Source organism: Paramormyrops kingsleyae, chromosome 11 (assembly GCF_048594095.1).
Source record: "Paramormyrops kingsleyae isolate MSU_618 chromosome 11, PKINGS_0.4, whole genome shotgun sequence".
NCBI classification, from domain to species: Eukaryota; Metazoa; Chordata; class Actinopteri; order Osteoglossiformes; family Mormyridae; genus Paramormyrops; species Paramormyrops kingsleyae.
This window is the reverse complement of record NC_132807.1, coordinates 4,875,485-4,901,846: the sequence shown is the minus strand read 5'-3', so window position 1 is coordinate 4,901,846 and position 26,362 is coordinate 4,875,485. Positions and strand designations below refer to the sequence as shown.

The window sequence follows — 26,362 nt, the reverse complement described above, 5'->3', positions numbered from 1 at the left end:
GGAACATTCATAAACACACATGGTAACTATGTAGGTAAGATGGCTTCTCAGGCATGGAATGGGCCACAGTATCTGTAGGTTACTTTACAGCGTCCCTCTATTGGATGTCCGTGTGAATCTAGATCCCAGATCCTTGTTAGCTACATGCCTTAAGCCACCCGCCAGCTCACGGGATAAAAGTGACATTTGTACCTCAGTGTCATTTTCCTGGACCTGAGTTGAGACGTTCGGGTTGAAATAAAGCCAGAGTTTCCTCATTGGCTATGCGAGCGAGCGAGCCCAGCCGTGACGTGTGCCCAGCCTGTGTGGGTGCATTGAGAGGCACCTCGCACGTCCACAACGTCTCTTTGTCCCGCCTTCGTGAATGCCACCATTCATGCCCGAATCCTGCCCGCCTGCGCGCTGCGTGGGCGCTGCGTTGGACACACTCAAACTAGGAGGGGTATTTTTAAAGGCGGTGATCTCCAAAGTGTTATTTTAAGGCATGGAAGCGGGACACCTCCCCTGGGGGCACCCATCTCCTTTACGGTATTTGTCCCACCCAGATAACACTGAGGAGATGTGAGATGGGGGAGTGGGGGTGTCTACATGCATGTAGACCCCAGTATCTGCATTGCACCCCTCTTTCAGCACTTTGCTAGCCTGAGAGCTTAGAAACGCCCACACCTACGCTCTTACATGGGTGCCCCCTGAGGACAATGACGCAGTGACACGGCTCTCGGTGATCAGAGAGAGTCTCCTGCACGTGGATAATCACAGCCAGCGAATCAGGCTCCAGGTTCAAGCGAGCAGCGTAAGAACAGGGCCTCGGCACACGAACGACGAGCACAGATTTTGCTGCAGAGTAGGAGCATTTCTGCTGAATGTGCAGGTGGATTCAGTGGCTCAGTAACACACAGGAACTGTATACATTCATTTAAAGTGGTAGGCGTATATATATTTCAATCAACAAGTGACTAAAAACCGGCAAAGCTGTTTCAGGTCGACGCTTCCAGAACTTTTCCCAGCAAGTTCTCTGTATATCTAGGTCTTCCCTCAAAGGCTGCAGTACACAGCCTGCATCACGGATTAGACATTTAACTGAGCTGAAACACAGCAGGGGGGGCATTGGGAGGACCACAGGGGGGGGTACAGGGCAGGAATTGGGCCTCGGGCGAGTTAGAGAGAGTGGGAGAGTGGGGTGGGAGGGGCTAGAGTGGAGACAGACAGCCGGGGAACACGGCGAGAGCCGGGAACAGCTGTCAGCGGCAGCGCAAACGAGCGCTCTGCATCTAAAGCGAAGTGTCCCCCCATTCTGGGATTTCGTCGCAATTTATCCCTCAAGAGGTGTCATAAGAGAAAAGAACAAACTCAAAAATGAAAGAAAAAAAAACAGAAGAGACCAGCGTTCTTGTTCGCGTGAGCATCCAGTCAATCAAAGACAATAAAAAAGGATCATTTGTTTTAAAGAGCTTGAAGTATTCATGTTGTCTTTCTGTGGGTAACTGAAGCATTGATGGATTTAAAGCAGGAGGATGTGATTTGGCGTTCAATCGTATTGCGGCTGGAAGTTGACTTGCAATCACCCTGTTTTTTAGCAGTAGATAAAATCCAAGAAACGTGAAACGTAACCTAACATGAAGGAGCCAATGAAGGAATCAGTTAGTAGTTTGGAACTTGGAGGTTTAGTCTTGAGCTGCAGTCTGGTTTATAGCTCAACATTTAGAGCATTGTGTTAACAAGATGATGGTTATGAGTTCAAATCCCAGGACGCACACATAAATTGTACGTCCTTCTCTCTACTGTAAGTCGCTTTGGGTAGAAAGCATCAGATGAGTAGTGTTTGTGAATTTTACATGATGTCATCATCAAGCTGGACAGTCTGGAATCAGTAAGATTTACTCAGGGAAAGGCACCCAAACTCACAATGATTTCTATCTGAAGGCAAATCGAACGTAATCTTACTGTTCAGCTTGGTATCAGGATAAAAGGCTGAAAGCCGGCTGCAGATGCAGTAAGGATAACGCAGCACAGTGAAAGGGGAGGCGGGGCAGTCGCTTTCTTTTGTGATGCTGAGGTATGGCCACTAGGGGCAGTGTTCCTCAGCCCTTTGGCTGCACTGTGAACGAGCCAATGGATAACCATTCACAATGTCGCCTATCAGCCCCAACAAACAGCCAATGCTGTGTCATAGCCCTCCAAGCTCGGGGAGATAAAAAGTTATGAGCTTATTAATTTGTAATAACCTTTCATTCATAAGAGGTCATGAAAAATGTGCTGAAAGTTTTATTATGAATATGTCAAGCGGGCTGCAACACAACAGCATGTTTACCCTGTTATGGGCATCATGGGGAACAATGTGGGTTTTATATTCTGCATTATTTCAATGTCTGTATAGAAACTTCAGAAGGAATTTCTCATTGCATCTAGAGCTTCTGAGTGGAAAGTTAAAGTTAATAAGCATCTGGCTCAGAGCATGGACTCATTTATTGGTCTAATATCTCCTCAAAGGTTACTAAATACCTTATCCTCAGCTGGCCAGAGTTTAAAAGCAGCGTGTGTATGTGCTCCCCTTAGTAGCCAAATGGACGTCTTCCCAAAGAGTTAAGGGATGCCAGACGCGGATAGTGAAGCTCGTTTGGCCAGGTGTGCAAAGAGGGGAAACAAAACCAGACTGAAGGAGAGAACAGGAGAAGAAAAGATGTGACAGAGTGATGAGAGAGAGTCACCTGACCGAACAGAGCAGCTGCTCACGCTTAAAAACGTAGATGGTTTGCGTCGGTTGGTTGTTGGTTGGAGGCGAATTAGGCCTCTCCCTGCTTGCTCACCACACATCACCTTCTTTTACCGTGTCACCTGTGCTGTGACTGGAGGAGTCGTTTAGGAGCAGCTGTCTGCTCCACACTTTCGTGGAGATGGACGAGGAGCGGCAGGAGAAGAGGTTACGGAGACGGCGTGAGCGACGGCGAGAATGGGTTATCACTGGTCATGGTGTCGTCTGGGGCTCTTGTTTCACCTGGGGCTGGAACTCGGGGATTCCAGGCCTGAGGAATCACTGTTGGGGTGACATATGAGATGGGGGGGGGGGGCTGTCCTGAGCTCCGACTCACCCCCCTCCCCCTCATTTCCTCCCAGGTCGCACCTTTTAATGTGACGGCGTGAGTAAACACTGGCATTCTGACGGAGCCGGGCCATCTGCTTGGGCTCTGGCAGCCCCACCTGTTCCGTTTGGTGGCCTAGAGGCTCCTCGGTAGCGACAGGCCCAGCGAAACGCTGCTCGTCATCGACAGCAGGGGGACCGGGGGCCGTCCAATGGGGCACCTTCGGGATGCGGGTGACCGATTCAGACTTGCCGCTTGGGTAGTTTCCCTACAGTATGTATGGATAACGAGCTGGAAATTTCCAGGCTTTTCAGCTTCTGTCCTATCTCAGTTTCCAAGAAAAAAATAAAAATGATGCATCCAGTCTGAAACCACATCACATGCCAAATACGCCTGTTCCCCCTTCAGGTGATACCGGCTGCTTCTGGGCCAGTGGCAAAGTATGTCAAATAAATTTACCAAAAAAAAAGCAGAAAAGCATATCTTAGGACCACGTTCTTCACCACTTCAGGGATATCGCCTCATGTCCTGTGGCACGGGGAACTTTATGAAGCATGAGAGCCAGTCCAATGCCCACGTCCGGTTGGATGAGTCAAAATGACATTCTTACTATGGGACTTGATGCTGAGAGATCAGTATAAATGAACCTCCCCCCGTGACCTGGTCCAGGAAACTGCAAGGATGTACTGTGAAGCTAAATCATTAACCTCCCCAGAATTATTTCAGACCCTAAGACCAACAGGAATATAGAGAACAATTCAGCGTTGTTCTCATGCTAATAATTCACCCACATATCTGGGATTCTGCAGTCGCCTCTGTTTCGGGAACAATTTAGCTCTTCAATTAACTCTAAATGAGGAAACCAGACAAGTGCGTCCATTCCACATTATGCCAAGAAATAAATAGATTATAAATTCAGATCTGCAATCGTGCAAGAGTTTCCTTAGCCTGCGAATCTCTTAGGTTCTCACGATGATTATTAGAAATTTCTTGGGTTGACATCAGCATTGTATCAGTATGGAGAACAACCAACTCTTCTCCTATACAAATAATTGGCTTCATCCTCGGCTCGGTTTTACAACCCAAAGACAAACAGCACTGGACGGCTTCTTAACCTCTGTGCGCCACTTTCACTGCACCCCCTAAAATGGATTTACTTGCACTTGCCTTTGAAGCATAAGCGATTTTCCCTGCTGTGTAGTTTGAGAGTAAGGAGAGAGCATTTTTAATTGAAACTCCACTCATCAGCTGATGTTGAAGGGCCTGTGCCATTATAAATAACAATTAGATTGTTAAAATAGCTTTAAACTGAAATTAAAACATAAGACGGTAGGTTTTTTCAGGAAGCAGGGAAACTCTTGTCTTTTTCGGCATTTTATTTCAGATGCTTGTGTGTGGAATGGGATGGATTGGCGCCACCTTCAGGGAGGTCTGTACCTTGTGCGGCCTGGGATAGGCTGCAGGCTCTTGTAGTGGACACGGTTGTCCGTCCATCCATCCATCCATTCATCCATCCATTTTCTGTAACCGCTTGTTCTGTTCAGGGTCGCTGAGCCAATCCTGGAGACTACGGGCGCAAGGCAGGGAACAATCCAGGATGGGGTGCCAACCCATCACAGGGCACACTCACACACCATTCACTCACACACCATTCACTCACACACCATTCACTCGCACACCATTCACTCACACACCATTCACTTGCACACCATTCACTCACACATGCACACCTACAGGCAATTTGGTAACTCCAATTAACCTCAGCATGATTTTGGACTGTGGGGGGAAACCAGAGTACGCGGAGGAATCCCCGCGATGACACTGGGAGAACATGCAAACTCCACACACATGGAACCCTGGCAGAGACTCGAACCCTGGTCCCAGAGACGTGAAGCGACAGTGCAGCACTGTACCACCCCACGCAGAGTTGTATTTATAGATAATAATAAATTGAAGATTTTTTACTGGGTTAAACATGAAGTAGCTAGTGGTTCTCCTGAAAAATAGAAAAATCAGCTCAAAGCAATTGTTTTTGTCCTGTGGGGACTCACCCCAGGTATGAGGGAAGCACCTGCAGGCTGCAGACATTCGCAGCCCAGCTCACATGATACAGGGCTGACGAGGCTGCCGTGCTGATGCAGCACCACCAACGGCCTCCAGGGGGGGCCCTGCTGCACCCTGTGTACGAAGCCACTCCACTTATTTTACACAGTTTATGCTAGTACACTAGTCCATATTATCACCCTAACAAGAGAACATGCTAGTCATTTTTTTACATTTAAGTTAACAGAGTTCAGCTGTAGAAATTAAGTGAAAGTGGGTCGGGGCTCCGGGCCACGGTCTGCACCTGCAGACGGAGGAAGGTAATCATAATGTCCACCTCAGTCGTGTTCTTCACGTCTGCAAGGGAATTTCCACGTAGAATAACCTGTATCTGACGTATAACAAGTGTCAAACATTGCTATACTGTAGTTATATACTATTGTATGTCAATTATTAATCAATATAAACAGATAATTTATTTGATTTATCTTTCGTATCTTTTCATAAAGTAGGGTGGTCCTTAGCTGAAATAATTAGGACTGGATGATTATGGAGATCCACAATAAATGACTTTAAGAAGCCCCCATTAAAGTGGCTGCCGTCTCTCTGATTGTATTCATGGGTCTTTTTCCGAAAGCTTTGATCACGATTCATCAAAGACTTAAAATGCACATACTTAACAATGACCCTGGATAGTTTGGCCTTGAGCAGAATACAAAACCATTTTTTTCCTGTCAGATTTTGTTATTGGGGTGAGATTGTACGATGAAAAACATCTCTCCTTCAGGACGTTAATTTTGATACTTCTCCCTTTTTTAAGTTGCGTTGCCCGGACCCGCTTGTTAGATATGCCTGCCTGTGTTCTTCATATCTTCGGCCCGATCTTGTAACGGGGAAAGGCTATCCTCCCCGAGTGAATGAGCAGAAGGGTGAAACTCCTCGTCCCAGCTCCTCTGAAGGGCTTACCTGCCAAAGACTTTGCGGTCCAGATCGCTGCTGAGATGCTCATCAAACATGCTTAAGATCCTTGCAGATTAGCCGTATTGTTGCTCTTCGGTGTTGCTAGTTGATACGTAAAAAAGCTGATGCTTTAAGTATAATAGATGTGCACTAATTCTCCACAAGGCAGATGGCAGCTGCTGCAGGATTCATATGTGAACTTAAATTCTTTGCTGTTTAATTGTCTCTGGATCAATGAAAGACTCTCCAGTTAACAAAGGCGACAAGTAAGCAGTGTCAAAATACTGCTGACCGAAACCGACCCGAAACCGACCCGAAACCGACCCGAAACCGACCCGAAACTGACCCGAAACCGACCCGAAACTGACCCGAAACTGACCACGCCGACGGGTTCCAATCTAATCTGCGGCTGTAGTGTTACACTGAATACTGTAATTCTTTAGTTTAAAGTAAAACTTTCTCCTGGGTATTCATTGATATTTAAAGCATTGATATGTTCTATGTTATGTGATATATTTGGTTTTAAAATTTCAGATTCATCGTAGACCAGTGATGCATTTTTTTCTGCACTGTGTTGTTATTCACGGTCCACGTGCTAAATGTACAGACACTTCTGATTATTGTGACACTGCACTTATTCTATTATATATTATTATTATTTATTATTGTTTGTTATTTATTATACTTAATTATTATTAATAATAATAACAATAATAATAATTCCTTGATTATTATAGATACCATTATTATTATTAATAATAATAATTATTATTATTATTATAATCATTTAAATAAAACCAAAGACAAAGAAGCAACAAATAGTGAATGATATTGCAAGAAGATGGAAATAATCTACGTAAAATAAGTAAATAAAAGCTACACAAATCTATAAATAAAAAATAAATGGAATGGAATATATACAATATAAAGGGATGAAAAGGTCAAAAGACATAATAACTATAATAAATAATAAAATAATTAATCCCCTATTTTATGGACATGGTCTGTATTTACCATACTATGTTCACATCTCTATGCCATATAAGAGTATTACTGCATCAGTGACTGTGCTGCTCACTTAAAGCTATAAACCTTGAACTCCAAGCTTGACTCTCCAGTCAAGGTCCCCGTTAGGGGAGTCTGCTCATGGCAGCTACGGTGTGATTCTTCTGTTTCATGATACTTCATTTCTATCCCTGTCACACCCCCTCAAACCCCCACTCTTAAAAATACGTGCCCTTTGGTTTCCCCTCCAGCCTCCCATGATTCTCACATCCAGTCTGGCGATCCTGAGGCCTTTGAAGCACCCAGGTGCACTCAACTTACAGAATTTCCAAAAAGTTCTTTAAACGTAGCTGACTGTGAAGGTATCTACAGCCAAACAGTGCAGCTCACACCATCTTTGTAGAAGACGTGCAGTCCTGTAATTCTCACCACGGTGTTAGAATGTCGACATTTTCTAGACATCCTGGTATGAGCTTCTATTAAATTATAGAACTTCTGTCCTGCTGTGCCTGTGACGTTCTGGGGGTGACCGAATAGCACAGATTTATGCTTTACACACAGTGTGGCTCCGGTACCTGCAAGAGCTTCAGGTCCTTTTCCTCCATACCCAAGACCCAACCGATGCTGTATTTCAGCAAATAACATCCTCTAGCTTAGTTTGACCTGGCTGTGAGTGACAGAAATGGCCTTTATTAGTGATCATTTATTTATTGATCCATTTCTTTTTTATGCTTATTTTGCAGGAGGCTGGAGGGAGTGGTATTTAAGTGTGGCTGCGATATTCGCTGGATCCAGCTGTGGCAGCACAGAGGAGAGGCAGGCCTGCACACGCAGAGGCTCTTCTGTAACAATGGCGTCTCCAAGATCCTGCTCAGCAGCATGAACATCTCACAGTGTGGTAGGCCTCTTCCCATTCTTACTGTGCTCAGAGGTGGGTAGTTCAGGTCAGAGAGTAAAAGTCCAGATCACAATTTTGTTTCAACCAACCAGTTGAGTATAAAGAATCACAGTCACAAAGTACTCAATTGCCTGGTTGAAACAAAATTGTGGTCTAGATTTCTCTAAACTCGAAACTAGACTGCCCACCTCTGATAGTCTGTGCTCACATGAGAACATCCACCATGCCCTCTAGGGTTGCTGAATTACGGTAAAAGTCATAATCATGATTATTTTGGTCAATATTGAGATCACGATTTTTTAACACGATTGATTACTCCATTGACATTGGAAAATCACACTTTTATTGAACTTAAAAACTTAATAATGGATTTACTTGAATTTTAAATATGATTCAACTGAGAAACAAATAAAATGAGGCTAGAAAGGGGGGCGCTGGATTTATAACACAAGACAAGACGGGAGCATCATTGTGAAATCAAATCACAAATCAGCAGAATAATTGTTTTATTGCGATTATTTTTTGATAATTGTTGGAAGCCGAAATGGTGATTGAAATGAAAATGTAATTGATCGTCCAGCCTTGCTTTCCACTCAATCCCATGACTCGTCCTCAGATCTGCCTGACATCAACCTCAGCAGAACCAACCTCGTTGTGATGGAGGGAGACAACGTCACCATCACCTGCAACGGGACAGGAACTCCACTCCCCGAGGTCGACTGGACCGTTGGCGGCCTCCATTCCATCAACACTCACCAGGTGAGCCGGTGAACTGACTACGGCACCCCGACCCCCCCGTGAGCTGGCGCGACACCCCCTGATGTTGCATTCCTCCACAGTCCAACGTTTACTGGCCCAACGTGCACTCCATCAACCTGACGCTGGTGAACATCAGCCGTGATGACAACGGCTACATGCTGACCTGCATCGCCGAGAACGTGGTGGGCATGACCAACGCCTCGGTCCAGCTGGTCGTGCAGTGTACGTCCCGGCCGATAAGTCACTTGCTCCCGGGGGTCCGTCGTAGATCACGCACGTCATAAACATGCCGTCTAATGTTCTCTTCTTGATAAATGAACCTCATCTTCAATTCATCAGACACAGCGACAGCAGTGCCTAATATTTATCTGCCTTGGTGATGCATTTAATATTAACTGTGTGCAGCTGGGTTGGGTACAGAACAATTTTGTATTTAATCATGTTGTCCAGCGGTACAACAGCTGAATTGTGCTGGGACTCGAACCAGAACCATGGCTACATGGGCATGTCTGTCATACCCTGGTTAGTAACCCCCAACCCCCCACTTCCCGATTAAACAAAAGTGACCCGATTTTTGTCATAAAACGCCACTAACAGCTGCGGTGATTAGTCAGACTAACGAGCATGCAGTTATGTTATCGCTGTTAGACCGCTCGCTCCTTTATTGCACCCGTATGTTCTTTGGGCTCCGTGTCCCACCTGCCTCTGGGGGTCCTGAGATTGTACCCCGCAGCCCCAAATGCGTTCTGCCGTGTCAAACCACCAGGGCGAGACTCAGAGGGGCAGACATCACGCCTGGGGCAAATTTGGGTACTAAAAAAGGACTGTGATCCTCCCCCAGAAGATCCCGGAAAAATCTCCCATCTCCCATTACACAGGGGCAGCAGCCAGAAGCCTAGTGGTTAAGGACATGGGTCACTGGTTTAAATCCCAAAAAAGGCTGGACAGTGGAACCCATGAGAAAAGTACTCAACCTGAATTTCAGTAAAATATCCAGCAGGTTCTCTGGTTTTGGATAAAGGCCTCAGCTTACAAACTTTATGTGAATTTATGTTAGCTGTCAGCAAACAGCAGACGTGATTGTCCACTGATAATCCCATGGTTTTTACCTCGTGTGTTTCGGATGGATGAAAGAGGGAAATGAAATGGACCCCGGTGGGGTATTCTGAGACCCCAGACTGGCAGTCTCTGGCGCTGTGCAGGGAGGTGGGCTTGTATGAATCAGGAGGCATAGCAGATTAAACAGAAGAGCTGAATGACAGTAGACGTGTTCCACTCAACATGCTTCGCATCTCCCGACAGTCCCCCCCACCATCCTGACCCTGGATGAGCCGGAACGCCGGCATGACACCTGCATCGAGTTCACGGTGCGGGGCTACCCCCACCCCACCTTACGCTGGTTCTACAAGGACAAGGAGATCCCTGTGGGGGATTACATCCGCACAGAGATGGAGATCTACCAGGACTATCTGGAGGGCTGCCTCACCTTCAGGAACCCCACCCACCAAAACAACGGCAACTACACCCTGGAAGCCAGCAACTTTTTGGGTTCTGTCACGAAAACTGTATACGGGCACTTCCTGGAGTCCCCTCCCACTGATTATACCGGTAGGTGGCTGATGGTCACTGTGGTGTGCGGGGGGGGGGGGGGGTTGGGGGTGTATGGACTGGTGACGTATTTCTGAACACATGAAGCGCCGCGTTCCACTGGCAGCTTTAAAGCTCAGGTGGCCGTTCAGAGTGTCTCAGAAACGAGAAGCACTTCCTGTGTGTTTGACTCGGAATTTGATTAATAATGCCTGTCTTCTGCTTTATCCCTTTCAGAGTATGACTATGGTGAGTGTCTCACATCTCTTTTCTTTTTCTGGTGTTCTGTATCTCACTTTGTCTACAGTCAGTCAGCACAGACACAGAGCAGGGGTCATGATTTCTGATGAGTAGTGGAATGCCGGGCAGGGTGGAGTGAAGAGACAAACGTTTGTAAAATGCTAACCACACAAGCCTGATCGCTTGGTTCTCCCTGCACAGCTCAACACCCCCTAGTCTGGTCAGTTTGAGCACCCATCCCCCCCGCCCCCCCCTCCACCGATATGTATTCGGAGAGCTCATCAGGGTATTTCACGCACTGTGAAGCCCGAGTGTGTTAAGGGGTTGGGCGTGTGGGGGGGGGGGGGGGGGGTCAGTGACAGATTGTTACTGTCATTGCTCTAATGAAGCTGAATGATGGAGTTCTCTTTGGACCGTGTCCAGTCCTCCATGAGCCAGCCCCATTGGAGGATTAAGAATGGTCATGCCCGCCCACCCCCTCCCCATCTGGGAGCCCCTGTGATTTTCCCCCAGTTCCTAAAGAGATCATGGGTGTGAATAAAGGCCAAAAGGTTTGGTACTGCAAGCAGTCAGGGAGGTAGGAGTGGTGCAGAGTGTCTAATTAATTATTGAATGACAAGATTGTGGGTGGTGCCCAGTGCTTAGCCCCGCCCACTTCTGGTGGGGGCGGGGCTATGGACCACTGTACACCCAATTTCATGGCTGTGTGTGCTGTTTGAGATGGGTCTCCCTGACGAGCTGTGCAGCTGTTAGCTTGTGCTGCTGATTCCCAATGTGTGTGTGCGCACACACACACACACACGCACAAACACACGTTTGTATTCATATTCAGATTTATTTCACAAGGAAGTGGGTTGCATGTGATGGATTTCATAAAGGGTGCTGATGTGGTATTTGGAACTGTTGGGAATGCCTTATAAAGAGGGGGATTGGAGGGTGCATACACACACACACACACACACACACACACACACAGCACTGTAACCTTCATGACACGCTGCTCTTCTTCACAGAGACCCCAATCCCCACTGTCAGTGCCACCCCCAGGCCCGAGGAGGACACGTTTGGGGTAAGTGATACTGTACATATTTCAGTAAAAAGCTGTTTCTTTACGTTCCTGGGGGGGGAAGAGAAATGTTTTATTCCATATTTCACAGGCCAGTCTTGTGCCTCTTATCTGCCTTACGGCGACCATGTTCGACTGGCGACTAAGTGTAATTTTCTCCCCGGTTTTGTGTCATAATTGTCTAGATGGCGTTCATTTCCCTTCACTTTGAGAGCCTGAAGGAGCTTAAAAAAAGCGCTCTTGATTCTGCAGGGGTCTTAATTGCATAAAGGTTCCTGCTAAAAATAAGGGTCTTGAGGGTTTTGTTCTGCGTGCTGCAGCCTTAGAATCTGTGTTCATGGGCGAAAAGCGGCACAGAACAGGCACATCACAAGCCGTGCCCAAAGACGAGAGCGATCTCACGCTGACGGGGCTGAAGGTCCAACTCGACTCGCCCCCACTGCATGAGCAGGCATTCGTGGTGTTTGTGTGCTTATTTATGCTCACCGCGTTTGAATTAATAAGAATGATGTTATATAAATCGATTCAAATATAATACTATACTGTGAGGATGCAGTCAGCATATGGAATCATGAGACATGAGAAAGGGCTTTTGAGGGCACGTCTGCCTCGGCTTGGGCGTCACCAAATTTTTCATGATGTCATGCCTTCCAGGCATACAGTATTTGAGGGTATTTTCAAAAGCAGAGCTAATCTGAAATTCTGAAATGTTGTGCTGGGGCTGGCAGGGGGTGTGGTTCTCCGTGATAACCCCCATCCCCCTGCATGCTGGGCATATTTTCCACAACGTTCCCAAAATTCCGTAGCCTAGTGTTTTACCGTAATTACAGCCTAATCCTCATCGATCTTTACTGAGACCCTAGTGAAGGCCCCAAGCACTCCCTGGTAGCGTATGGTCAATGTACCCCAGCTGGTTGCACTATATGGCCACAGTCGTTGACTAGCAGTTAGGGTTGGGCATCGTTTTGATTTGAACGATTCTGATTTCGATTCCGATTCTTCCTTTCGATTTCGGTTCTTTTCGATTCTCAATTCCGATTCTTTGTGGGCTGGAGTCAAAACATGTCACAGGCTCATTTGATTTCACAGAGGATAATTTTATTTTGATTCAATATGAGTTTTAGTTTTAGGAGCTGCAGCCCATGTAGGAGAAAATTAGGAATGCCTCTGCACCAGACCAAAAAAACAGATTTATATATGCAGAACTTGCACCCTGGTCTGGACTCTCTGTACATGTATAAACTTAATTCATTAAAAACAGTTCTTGTTCAGAAATATGAGCATGTCTGCCTTCTCAGGCTGTATCCGTGAACGTTCAGACCAGCAGTAATATTAGGACTGCTACTAGCGTGGGCAATTTGCATAACGCTACATTCATCTACGAGGGAAAAAAATATTTCAGTAACGTTGTTGTTCACCAAATTTGGTCAAGCGCTTTATTGTTAAACTACAATCACTTACCTGATTGTTGTGACGAGGTAACGTTACTAACGTTGGTTAGCGCAGGGTTGCCCGAGGAGGACGAGACAGTGGACCTGCGCAGCACGTCAAACACGCTACACTCCTTAATTGTTTCGTCACATTCGTAGTGCATCCTCCCGTGCAAGATATCATTTTGTCACATGTGTTGCACTGTGCCGACCCAGGCTTTTTTAGTGTGAAATAAAGCCACACTTTTGAGCGCCGCTTACCGTGCTCCATAGCTGCAACTGAACAAGCGCGCGGCAAGCACTTCCGGAAATACGGTGGCCACAATGGAAACCAAAACTTGCGTGTTTGGAACCGATGATCGGAATCGAAAACAAATTTTATAAACAATTCCAATGGCATCGTTATTTTTTTAACGGTTCGAAGTTGGAACCGGTTCTCGATGCCCAACCCTACTAGCAGTTGTGCAATAGAGACCCTAAGCCCCTATGAGATACTCTGTCTTGCTGAATCAGGTTCCCACAGCCTGTTATGTTTCCCTTCATCTTTTCTTTTATATCTTATAGTCGGCGGTTTTGTGTCCCACTGTCATGTTCAGGGTTACAAACTGCTCTGAATTCCAAAGGTGCTATTGAATTAAATTGTATTCCCACCCCCCCACGGGTATATGTTGATGGGACCTCCTTTGTCGTAGGTGTCTATCGCTGTGGGACTGGCCGGGTTTGTTTGCCTCGTCCTCGTCATCCTGTTCATCCTCATCAACAAGTACGGCCGGCGCTCCAAGTTCGGAATGAAAGGTGAGCGGAAGCAGCGACCGGCTGCACTCACATCTGGCTGCCAGTGATTAACATGCCTCCTATCCCCGTGGAAATAGAGCGCAGGAGATGTCTGTTAAACTTGGGATTGTGTCTGTAAGGTGGCGTCATATAGTGGATTATATGGTCATCCATGTGAAAGTTACTGTTACATTTTTATGGAGAGTCGAGTGAAACACTACGAAATTTGGACAGTGCGGGATGTGAAAATGAGTATTTTATTTTAGGAGCTTTTAGTTTGTTTTTGTTTAACAGGAGATTGTATATCACCCAGAGGTGTCACTTCACTGCTATTATAAATAAGTATTCCCATTTAAAAAGTGGCAGTTCGTATTCATCACCTCGTGGAGGAGGTCCTCAACCGATGGCAACTGCATGGTCAGTGTCGCTCTGAAATTCGGAACGTCATGTTATTGAGGTTTTGAGCTGTCATCCGGGGTCCATTGCAAACTCGCCAGCCATTGACTGTGGTTGGTCACAAGGTGCGGGAATCCTGGGACCTTATCACTGGATCAGAGCTTGAGGCTGTCTGCTTTCGACTGGGTGGAGGATCCTGTTGACACTCTGCGACTCTAGGCCTCTGTGGTTGTTTTGTCATTTAAGACAGAATCAAAACGGATCAACCAGCTATGGTTAAAAACCATTTTAGATGGAAAGTTTATCTAAATGTTTCCTGTTGAATGTAAACTGGCTCTTAAATATAACCGTGAGCATGATTTAAGCTGGAACATCAGTGCATGTGAGTCGGTGCAGGAGAGGTGTGTTTAATGATTCACTTTCATCCACTGCTCAGTGGGGCTTTCTGATGCGCTTTAAACATCAATGGGATGGTAATGGCTCACGCTTCCCACGCTAATGTCAGCCCAGCGCGTTCAGCGGCCTCCGTGCTGGGATCCTGTTGGGCAGTACATTCAGCGTCAGGAGAGTTCAGCCACTGGAGTATTGGGGGTGGGAGCAATCAGGGCCAGGTGTGTTCAGTGGCAGGAGTGTTCAGCAGCCGGAGTGTTTAGGGGTGGCATGTTGAGCGAGAGGAGTATTCAGCAATGGGAGCATTCAGGGCTGGCTGTGTTCAGTGGTGTGCTCAGTTGCCAGCGTGTTCAACGGCAGGCACATTCAGGGGACTGGGCATGCTCAGTGACGGGAGTGTTCAGCAGCAGGATCATTCAGGGTGGGAGCATTCGGGGCGGGGCATGTTCAGTGGCGGAAGCTTTCAGTTGTGGGCACATTCAGCTGTCGGGAGTTTTTGTCAGCCAGGGTGTTCTGCGGTGAGAGCATTCAGGGGTGGGAGCATTCAGTGACTTGAATGTTCAGGGACGAGCGTGTTCAGTGGCAGGAGCATTCAGTGGTGGGGGCCTTCGGTGGCCAAAGTACACAGGGGTGAGCATCTTCAATAGTGGAAGCATTCAGGAGAAGGAGTGTTCGGTGGCCGGAGTGTTCAGGTATGGACACATTCAGGGGTTCAGCGCATGTAGCGGGCAGAGTGTTCAGTGGTTGGAGCATTCTGGGACGGGCACATTGGTTGGTGGTTGTTTCAGGGTGACGGGATTGGAGGATGGGTGGGAGTCCCTTGTGTGATGACAGGGCGCAGAGATTTTAGTCTTTTTACAGTTTATGAAAAGAGGATTTTTTTAAAAAGCAGAAGTATCATACTGAAAAGTAAAAGTGGAATAGAGATGGTTTTAATGTGCTGGAAGGGATATTTAGTGGGATATTTTGTGCTTTGATCCGTGCTCAGATCTGTGCTCTGATTCGTGCAGTTCCTCATACATATTCTCCATATCCGGAGTCGTGCTCTGGCTTAATGACGTGCCATGATGAGTCTGTGTGTGCTTTTTTTATTTGACGCCGTCTGTTCACATGGACAGACAGGTCCAGAGTATATATCAGGTGGTCTGGTATCGGAAGTGTGGAGGGGGATTTGGAAGCGGGGGATTTGCTGTTTACTTTTTAATTAAGTTCTCAATCTGTGCCTGGATTGGAGGAGTGCGTGAGGAGAGCGAGGAGCTGAACGCAGTGACAGGCACGGCCCCGCGCTCGACCCTGTGATCGTCAGCGGCTGTCACCATGGGAACCGGCCTGACTGGCATGTGACATTCGGCGAGGAGGAAAGGCAGAGACAGAAATCCCCGATGAGACGCTTCCTCTTTTACAAACAGTCTGCTTGATGAAGCCATTTATTGCTCCATGACTTCAGGAGGAAACGAATACACAATGATGTTCCATACCGCTTTGGAGATATCAATGCCCTTCCCTCCCTGTGTTTTAGGCAAGGCTGTTGTCAGTGGTAGTTGGTTCTATGGGTATTTTTTCTGCAGGTGTAGTCATAACTAATAAATAGTGTTTGATACTGATCCAATTTAACATACAGAATATAAACTCAGCGAGAGCAGTAGCAGATGGATCTCATGTTTGGGATGATGTATTATTATAATATTCGTTGAGTATCGGACTTACTGGGAGATGTAGAGTCTGTTAGTCCTTATTGTTATACCATGTTTATCTGCTGTTATATTTGTTTTGTCTAAGGCAGCGTTTCCCAGTCCAGTCCTCAGGGACCCACAGACGGTCCATGTTTTTGTTCCATTCCAGCAAACAAAAATGTAGACTGTCTGGCAGGGACCTGGGCGGGAGCAAAAACGTGGACCGCCTGTGGGTCCCCCAGGACCGGATTGGTAATCACTGGTGTAGGCTACTTTTCCCCCACCTCATCCAGCACTCTGAGAAAGTCTGGGATAGTTTACAGACAAGAGTAGATTAGCATAGTAACTGTTCCAAGTTGCCTTAACAAAGTCTACATGAGAAACCTGTGTCTGTCTGTGAATCCAGGGAGTATTTAGACTCAGTACCTGCTGGATCTCAGAAGACCCCCTTCAGCGGCTTACAGAAAGATTCGTTTATTACCATTTTAGAATTTGACAGCCGGACTGTCAGATTCCAACAGACGATTTTATTTCCCTTTTGAAAATGCTTTGTGTGGCATCGTGTGATCTGAGATTCCACATCGCTGCGTCCCCTTTGTCCTGAAAGGAACTGGAGCTGTATTACTAGCTAAAATTAATGGCAGCAGTCTGACATTTTGCTGGCGGAGTGAGATTTTCCTTTAATGTTAACCGTGGTTGCGTGTCAGGGCTTGGAAGTCGCACATCTTAGCTTTGGCAGTTACAGAAAAACGTGTCACCTGGAAACCGCACTGCCTGCATATTCTGAACTAAAGCCTAGTCGCTATACCCATAAAAGCAAAAACAATATGAAATAGACCAGTGTTTACCGCTGGGTTGTAGCTAATGCCGTATTTGTGTGTTGTACCTTTACTGTGGTGTAGTCGTAATTCAGGCAGCATCATGAAACGTTGCAGGGTTCATATTTTGATATGATAAAATTATATGTAGATTATCATTGAGGCCAGTTGCCATTTTCTCTGTAATGGTTAACAAAAGAAAATTAAGCTTTTGAAGGTGATACAGGAATTTTAAAAATCAGTTCCTACTCCAGAATGTTAGTGGCTAATTCGGTGTATGTTTTGTGAGGTTTAACTGAACTAGGGTTGGGGAGCAGTTGCACTAATTCATCTCATTATGAACAATAACCTATAGGGAAACAGAAAGAGGCTATTAAGACATAAACAAACTATATATATATATATATAGCTTCAATTCAGACCTCCACTCCACATCCGTGTTGCATTGATGGATTTTCTGCTTGAAGAAAGATTGGATTAAAGTGGTTTGTTTTTGTTTTAAGATGAAGACTAGGTCTAGAAAAAAATGGATCATATGTGATTGTATTTAATCAATGTTTGTGACTCGTTATGTCTGCCCGTCATATCCCCTGAGGTACAAAGAGAATTTAGCACGCACCCTGGGGATGGATTTCTGAGGCTAACATAGCGTGTCTAATGCATCACTCTGATTTTTGGAACAATTTTCCAGGTAATTATGCCAAGTAATTTCTTAAAACAAGTCCGTTTACAAAAGGGGATGTTATTTTTGACCGTGTGAGTGATATCCTGCCTTTACTGTTAGATTGACCATGTATTGGTTGCCAGACAGTCTGTCCGACTCCAGTCCTGTCACCTCCATGCAGTCTTGATCATGCTCTGTCCAACAAGAAGATCCTCTCTCAGTCCACTACTACCTGCATCCCTCAGGAAATCTGACGTTACTTATTTACTTCCCAACGTCACTCGTCCCTACCAGTTTGACAGGAACATAGTCTCTTTTTGTGACCACTCTAAGGTTCTTCTCGTTAACATTTCCAAACGTCTGATTTAATTAGAGTGGATTGTGGTGCTTACATAACAGCTTGCATCCTCAGAACTTCGCAGGCAATATATTTCACGTCAAAGGGACCCTTTTTTTGTTTGGTATGGAATAGATTGCTGGAATTATGCTTTGCTTTCAGAAACGAAAAACAAATTAGAAAGTAAATAGAAAATTTCCTCACTGATGAATTTCTCTGTGCCTCTGAAAAATAAAGGGCGTATTAAAGATTGCAGCCGCAGAGGGCCCTGGCTGGCTGCCTGAGCATGAAGCCGGGGGGTGGGGGGTTCTAAGCCAGGGGCAGGATCAAAGTGAGCCAGAGAGGTTTCTTCAAAGGGACCCTCTTTAGCGGATGGAGCTTGCCTGTCTATTAGGGGTAAGTTGGCTGCTCAGTGCTGCGTGAATTACGGCTCTCTTTGCTGGTGGAGGGGGTCTACCTCGGAAAGCTGACCCGCTAAGCGTGCCGTGGAAGACACGTTTAGAGTGAAGAGGGGGTCACTAATGTAATAACTATATACCATACAGCAGTGTGTCCCAATATGGTCCTGGACTGACAGACAGTCCACTGCCGGGAGCTCGGAGGGAGCAAAAACATGGACCGACTGCAGGTACCTGAGGACCGGATTGGGAAACACTGTCATGCACACTTCCTGGAGCTGGACAGGCTGGAATTATATTTCCGATGATCTTATTCATTTGCCCGAGCCGCTCGCTGAACCCTGCCTGTCAACCATGATTATCTGAGTCCTTCCAGATATTTTTTTTTTAATTATTTTTGTACTGATAAGAAAGCTCAGACAATAAGATATTGGTTCATTCTATTAGAAAATGAAATAGTAATCGTTCTGAATTCAATTATGTTTGATGATCTAATTGCTTAGATTACTGAATAATTTATTGCCTCTGAACAATTAAGTTAATGATTGATTATACCTAAATAAGATGAATACTCATCTATATTATTGTTTGAGTCGCACAGATGAAGCCATTAAAAGCTAGCTAATATATTTATTTTACCCTCTATACGTACAGCCTTCTTCAGCTAGTATGGCAAATACAACGATGAGGGTCGTTATTTCATAATGGGTCCTTCAGTTGTAATTTATCAGGGTTTCAGTGGCTGAAAATGGCTGTTGGGAGAGTGAGGGGGGTGGAGAAGATGGTGATTTGGGAATGGGGTTTGTGTTGGGACTGGGGAGAGACAGGCTCTCCACAGAACATAAAGAAGATACCGGGGCAGAAGAACTGAACAGGATTTGGAAAAGACAGAGCCGTGTGATATGAGGATGGGATGGGGATTTTCTTAGGATTTTACAAAACCGTTGAGAAGGTGGGAGAGAGACAGGAAGTGAGAAACAGCTGTTTTAGCTTTGGTGCAGGCAGAAAACGGGGGGATACAGGGAATACCAACTGCAGAAGCCACTGGGAATGTGATCTGCGAGCAGAGGCGTTGGTGGGGCATGGATACCCTGGCAGATTCTTGGACCCAGAAATCTACCATCAGGGGCCCCCCAGCCAAAATCTACCACCCCCACCCCTTGGTTCAAGAAATTTGGTCTGTCATGGGAACCGTATTTCTTTTCACTGAAAGTGCCAATTCAAGTGGAGAACCCAAGGTGGCATATCCAAGGGGTTCCTTTCCCTTCTAGCGATGCACCTATCTGTCAGACACGCAACAGGAATCATTACGTTAATGAGCCGCTCATGTCAGTTTTACCTGCACAAAAGTGTTCTGAGGGCACAAAGTTCAGGGTGATAACCAATCAGATTGTAGTGGAGGTGGGTCCAAGCAGCTAGAGGAGGCTGGACTATCCAATCACGTTTTGGTCCCACTTCCTCTAGTTGCTTGGACCCACCAGCTCTTTAATCTGATTGGCTATCTCTCTGAACCAATAATTTTTTGTTCTGCCCTCAGAACATTTTTGTGTAAGTAAAACTTCCAGAAGCGAATGAGCCACACCCTGGTGGATCTGGGATGTTCTCCTGGGGTTTCTGAGGGTCTAGTTTGCAGGACATCTGGCCACTCCTGTCTGGGCACCCCCACAAGTGAGGTTACAGTTGTCCCAAAATGTTAGGGTTCTGTTTCTGAGCCTGGTTCTAGATCTACAGACACAGGCATTCTGGGGGGAGCTGCTCGGCGTGCCGGAATTCCGCTTCTCCGTGGGGTGGTCATGGTGACCACCGTGACCGCGGTGACCGCGACGTGGTGAAGTCAGAGAATGGGATGGTACGGGGCCAATGAATCCATACAAAACACTGGCATCAGGCAGCGATAAGGCTGCCTTCCCACAGGATGTCATTATCACGCACGGCCTCTGTTTTCTCCCAGCATTTATTGATTTAGTTTTTTAAGCTCCTCAATTTATATTTGCGTGCAAACAGATAAAGCTGTCAGCTCTTCTCAGCCAGAGTAACGCCAATTCAGATTCTGTCGCACCCTAAAATGAAATGGTAGCGTTGTTTGGTAGGACGAGCATCTAAACGGTGAACAGAAGATAATCACGAAAGTGCTTGCATCCCTCTGAATATGTGTTGGGTTAAGAAAAGGGAGGAGACAAGTCTCTGGGGCTGCTTTATTTATTCATCCGCATTAAAGATACATTTGTGACAGCCTGGGGACCCGTGTCTGCTTGCATGTCACTGTCCTAGAAATAGAATGGAGGCAGAAGAGCCGTGTGCTACAGAAAAGCCAGGCAGGAAGGAAGGAAACTGCAGATGCCGGCTGAGGTGCAGCCATCCTTCTGAACGCATGATTATTTGTTTTTAGGGTACCTGAAGGTCCCACTTGGTAGCCTGAACACGTCCAGGAGCCGTCGCAGATCGTATTTTATGCGGATTCGAGCCCACAACCTGCAGGGGCAGGGGACAGATCTGAGACTATTGCTGCAGTTTAGCCCAAACAGCAGAGACGATCTCTAAAGAAAGATGGTGTATTTCTATGGAGTTCAGTCCTGGCAAAACCTCAGCTTTTCAGAGAAGTTTTTTTGCGTAACAAGTGAATCCCACAGCTTTGAGCTGCCGTGGCGAAGTTCCTACATACTGTATATAACCTGTTATTTATGTGTGTTTCTTTCTGTTCAAAGCCCACCTTGTCCTTCTTATGATCATTTTCTCAGGATTTTTTGACAGGTGCTCCTGTTATCTCACCAAATGTTGGCAAGCTTCTAAGCTTGTAAGAAATAATTTCAGTTTCATTTTAAAATACACATGCATATTCAAGGCGTATTTTTTTTCTGCAGTCCAAGTTTATTTTGCGTGGTTTATGATTAAAAGCAACTTGTAGTATTTGTACAACCTCCCTTAAGACCATTATCAGTTACACGCTAAATGGTTTCTTAGCAACAGAAAATATCAATTATGAAGCGATTCCCCTTTTCTAGCCAGAGACAGTCTAAAAGGTTTATAATAGAAAATTGCCTGTAATTGAGGGAAAGCTGTAGTTAGCTGTCGTGTGAGCAGGAGTGATGGACAGTGAGGAGAGAGAAGGGGCTTCTTGTGTTGGGGGGGGGGGGGTTCTCGTGTTCCTGGGGGTGTGGCCATTCCCAGCATGGTTTAATTCTGTTTTGCCTGTCCCCTCCCCCTTCCCCGTCGCAGAGTCGTGGGTGTGTTTTGTGCTGCACTCTGTCATCCTCGCTACGTTGTTTATGCTGCAAACAAACCTTTGGCTTTCTTGCAGATCCCTGCCAGTGCCTCAGACACTCGCGCCAGCAAGAGAGACCAGATTTCCCACCGAATTCACATAAACCATCAAATGTTTTCAGCCCCTACAAGTGGAAAACACGGAATGCAAGTTTTCCCTTCTTCGGTCTTAAATATGAGTCTCTCGTGTTAAATTCAGCAGATAGAGATTAGGCGCGGGTGTCAGCCATGGGGAAGTGAATGTGGGGCGGGCATTTCACTGCAGTGAGCTGGGACCAAGACACAGCGGCCCGGCAAAAGCCTGCTGATCTGCTTTGCATTGAACTCCATGCGAGCTGCTATGATCAAATAAAAATGTCTTACGCGATCTGCCTTTAAAGGAACGTACTGTATATTATATGTAATGAGAGTTTCTGTGGAAGGTCTGTTTTATGTGAATTTGATGATAAATCAAAGGGGGGGGGGTGTCTGACTTACAGATGTAGGTCATGAAAGGCTCACTCCTCAGAGCACCGGGAAGGGGGGGGGGCTGCTCTGGCAGGGAGCGGCTAAGATCTGACATTGCTCCTTGGTCAGCTGACTGGCATCTAAGGGCAAGTTGGCACCATCAATTCCTTTATTTACTTGAAAGTGATGTTAATGAAATATGGAGGTAGAGTAACGCACCCCAGTGGGCAGGCATCGTTTAATGTCTGCCACAGGGTGTCGTATCGTCATGCTTTATCTGAAAAGCTCATGTTTGCTTTGAGGTTAATCAGTGTTGTTTTTTTATATGTTTGAAGTTATTTTCATTTATTGTATTATTTCCTTTGCTATTAAATCACAAATGGAATGAAGCTGTTCTAAATCTTCACTCCATCTGGTGGAGGGTGGTTGTGGGGTCTGATCCTCACAGCCCAGGCTTTTGTCAAAGGGTGGGATTTGAGATAGAGATCGAGACAGAGATAGACGTTATTGTCATTGTACCGAAGTACAACCAAATTTCTTCTGTGCCAAGCCTGAATAAAAGTAATCTACACATGTACACACATATACACACATACATACCTACACATGTAATAAATTTACTTAAAAACCAACATCTAAAACAATAACGTGAATAAAAGCTTCTCCTATATTTTATCTGAATATGAGGCAAATTTCCATCCATCCATCCATCTTCCAAATACACATCCTGGACAGAGTCAAGGGGGGCCTGGAGCCTATCCCAGGTAGCACAGGGCATAGGGCTGGGGTACACCAGGATGGGACTGTTTACGTTTAAGTAACCTGATACTTCCTTGGTTAAAGGTGTTGGTGTTCTGGTCAGTTCTCATCACACAGACTGATAGACTGTTATCTCAACGTGGTGTTGTGACTATGTGTAGACTTTGACCCATGTCTACCCCCCCGGGCCCCAAGAGGAGGCCTGGAAACCTGGGGATGGGCAACACTGCTGCCGATGGGTCATGTGACAGCTTCAGCGAATCAGAGGGCCAGAAGGTGTGGGTGGAGTCAGTGCTTTGGGCAGTATGAGTCTCCACTACGCTTCCTTCTGCTCTCCGCCTGGGCATCAGCGTGAAACATGACTATAATGATTTTAGTCAGTAGGAAACGCTGCTTTTAGGTCATTTAGTTGTAGCCTCAAATTGAATTAGATTCCTTTCTGATAGAGGTAGGTGTGCGATTAACTCCGTTTAGTTATATCTGCTGTCAAGGTATGGGATTCCAGAGAGCGAATCATGGCACAGAAGCCGGCATGCAGCGTTAACCTGTTTGCCGGCCGCTGCTTAAGGGAAGCGCGATGCTGGGCAAGTGGCCCTCAGTGGACGGGGACGTGTGTGGGTCGCGTGTGGGTCGCGTGTGGGTCGCGTGTGGGTCGCGTGCGGGTCGCGTGTGGGTCGCGTGTGGGTCGCGTGTGGATCTTGAGCACGCCTGCAAAACGGCAGGCTTCAGGAACCGCAAATAAACTACGTTTACTCTCTTTGTCATCGCCTCCTGCTACTTTGCGAGTTTCAAGAAATAATAAAAATTAAAAACTGGAAAAAAAAAAATTCAGCGCTGGATAATTCTTATCCAATTCTGGTTGAGCACCTCCCAGAGATGGGACCCGGAGGCAAACAGGCAAAACAAATCAGCCGTTAATAAATCCTTTGAAGGTAGCATCAAATAAAATAAATGCACCGCATTTAGCGAGTTGTGCCTGTGTGGGGCGCTCTCCTGATGCCGACCGGCTCGCGGGGTCCTGCTGTGCCAGCCCAGATCGGCCGCAGTGACCCACATGTGGTCCGGTGCTGTGTGCCATTTTCCCGCTGGGCCCGACTCATATCTGACCATCATATTAGGCAGCTAGAATGAGATTACGTCTTTTATTATTATTTCCCGGGAAAAATAAATCTAAAAAGCAAGTCGAATCTATCTGTCACTGCAAATGAATATTAGGGGGGATTATGGCCGTGCATGAAACGCATCAGTTGCGAGGGAAACGTTTCTGATGGGATTAGCGCTCTGGCTTTAGCAGGAGACGGGCAGCCATAGGGGAATACGTCTGCTCTCCATCCCTCTCTCCTCTATCTCTCCTCCAGCGTGAGCACCAGGCCCCTCATCCATCTCTTCATCACACCCCTCTGGGAGGTTTTGCTCGGTCACCTGCCGCTCCTGTTACTCTGAGACAGCCGGGATGTACTTTTGAGGAGCCGTGCTTATGACACGCTGTATCAGTCTGTGCTACTGTCTCTGTGGGATTTCTAACATTTCATTTCTTAGTTTGGCTCTGTTAGCCAACACGTTTTGCTTACATTCCTCCGTCAGTTTCAGTCAGACGAGCGTCCCATGTGTGTGGGAAGGGATGTCTGTCCCCCCCTTCCACCCCCCCCAGCCCCCTCCCCCACCCCGCCACCACTCTGCTGGTCTTTGTGTCATTTTTTTCTGCTTTGCTGGGGACAAGTCGTGCCAATTTCCCTTCTCTGCGCTTCATAATTATCGACAATTACACAAGTCATTTCAGGCTGGAGGAACCTCAGCGAGCAAATGCTGCCAATTAATGTTAGATGGAATTTTTTTTGTAAATCAAACTGGTTGGGGGGGTGCCCATTAGTGAAAGCACCCCCCCTTCCCCCTTGTACTCTCATTCTGAAGGACGGTGACCTTCGGATGTGTAGTGGTGACACGTCCTCACTCCAATGATGAGGATGACGTTCCTGGCCGGGTTTGTAGAAAACCTATCAGTCCTTAGGCCAGACTGATGTCGCAATCAAAACAGCGATGAGAAGGGCTGTGTGGTGCATCATTGTAGACACTGTCTGAAGGGTGACATGACATTGTATGGTAATGTTAGTTTTACCCAATAAGAACTGATATTTTTCTTTAATTGGTGTTTCTGGGGTTGACCTGCCCACTTCAGCCAATTTCAGCTGCCGCACATGTTTCATCAGAGTCTGAGATGGACAGAATCTCGCCTCGGTCCATGTGGCTGCCTCAGACAACACCAGCAGGTGAACTGATGTTCAGTAGCTGGACTGCAGCTGTCAGACAGCAGGGAAGCGGAGCGGCGAGGAATCTGTCAGACGGGTCTCTCCAGGCTGAGTTTATGGCATTACAGATGTTGGATGTTTGTTTAAATCGACCAAAATATCGTTTAACTGCTTGGGTGAGGGATAGTAACACCAACATAAGTTACAGAGGTGTTACTTATTGGGAAGTTACAAGGGCGAGCTGCAGCAGGTTTGAGCTGGTTCTGCAGGGATGACTTGGGACCGATGCACAGTGACCACAGCAAAGCCTTTCATCAGAAAATCATAAACTGTATGAGATAGACCTGTGCTCCAGTGGGACCTGGCAACCCCGCACCTCGTGCTGATGAAGCTTCTCCCGTCACATTCCTGCTGCAACGCACATCTATTAGTTCTATTAGATTTACCTTGAGTGTTTCCTGGCTTTGATCAGTAATTGAGCACATTTAGGCAGAAACGTGGCAAACGCACCAATGAGAACACCCCCCTCCCCCCGCCAGACCTTGCATTCATAGCCAAGAGTAAACTGCAGCTATCCTGGGGAGGTTTGTTTACAGCCTTCACCAGTCCGTCGGCAGCTGGCTGCCCCCCATTCCTCCGAGAGGGCGCATCCGTGACAGACAATTAGACATTGAAACAGCTCTGCGGCGCCGCCCTGCGGGCATTGGCGAGATCACCGCTTAACACTGTTTTTCTGTTTGACCCATCCCTGAAAAACGAGTCACTTTTTGGGGTGGCAGGCGGACAGAAAGGGCCGTTTTCCAGGCGGAGACGTGTGCAGGGAGCCCTGTGAGAGGCTGATTTTGCTGAAATTGAGTCACTCTGGAACCAGCTCATACTGGAGGAGGTCGGAAGATGAGTCGTAGCTGTGCTTAGCTGTGTCTTTTTTCAATGTGGTGGCCAGCTCTGACTCAGTAGCGGTTCCGACGTGGCCAGCTCTGACTCAGTAGCGGTTCCGACGTGGCCAGCTCTGACTCAGTAGCGGTTCCGACGTGGCCAGCTCTGACTCAGTAGTGTTTCTGACCCAGCTAGCACTGACTCAGTAGCGATTCTGACATGGCCAGCACTGACTTAGCTGCAGTTTGGACGTGG

The 26,362-nt window shown here is 46.6% G+C and overlaps 1 protein-coding gene across 1 annotated transcript in view; it reads left to right on the top strand.

The window, feature by feature from the left end:
- Positions 1-26,362, top strand: part of LOC111845116 (NT-3 growth factor receptor-like) — a 115,118-nt gene that overhangs the window by 50,952 nt on the left and 37,804 nt on the right. The window contains exons 5-11 of the mRNA XM_023814257.2: positions 7,832-7,986; positions 8,603-8,745; positions 8,826-8,967; positions 10,048-10,353; positions 10,570-10,581; positions 11,586-11,641; positions 13,761-13,863. Coding sequence (XP_023670025.1) covers positions 7,832-7,986; positions 8,603-8,745; positions 8,826-8,967; positions 10,048-10,353; positions 10,570-10,581; positions 11,586-11,641; positions 13,761-13,863 — 917 coding nt within the window. The remainder of the gene's footprint in view (positions 1-7,831; positions 7,987-8,602; positions 8,746-8,825; positions 8,968-10,047; positions 10,354-10,569; positions 10,582-11,585; positions 11,642-13,760; positions 13,864-26,362) is intronic.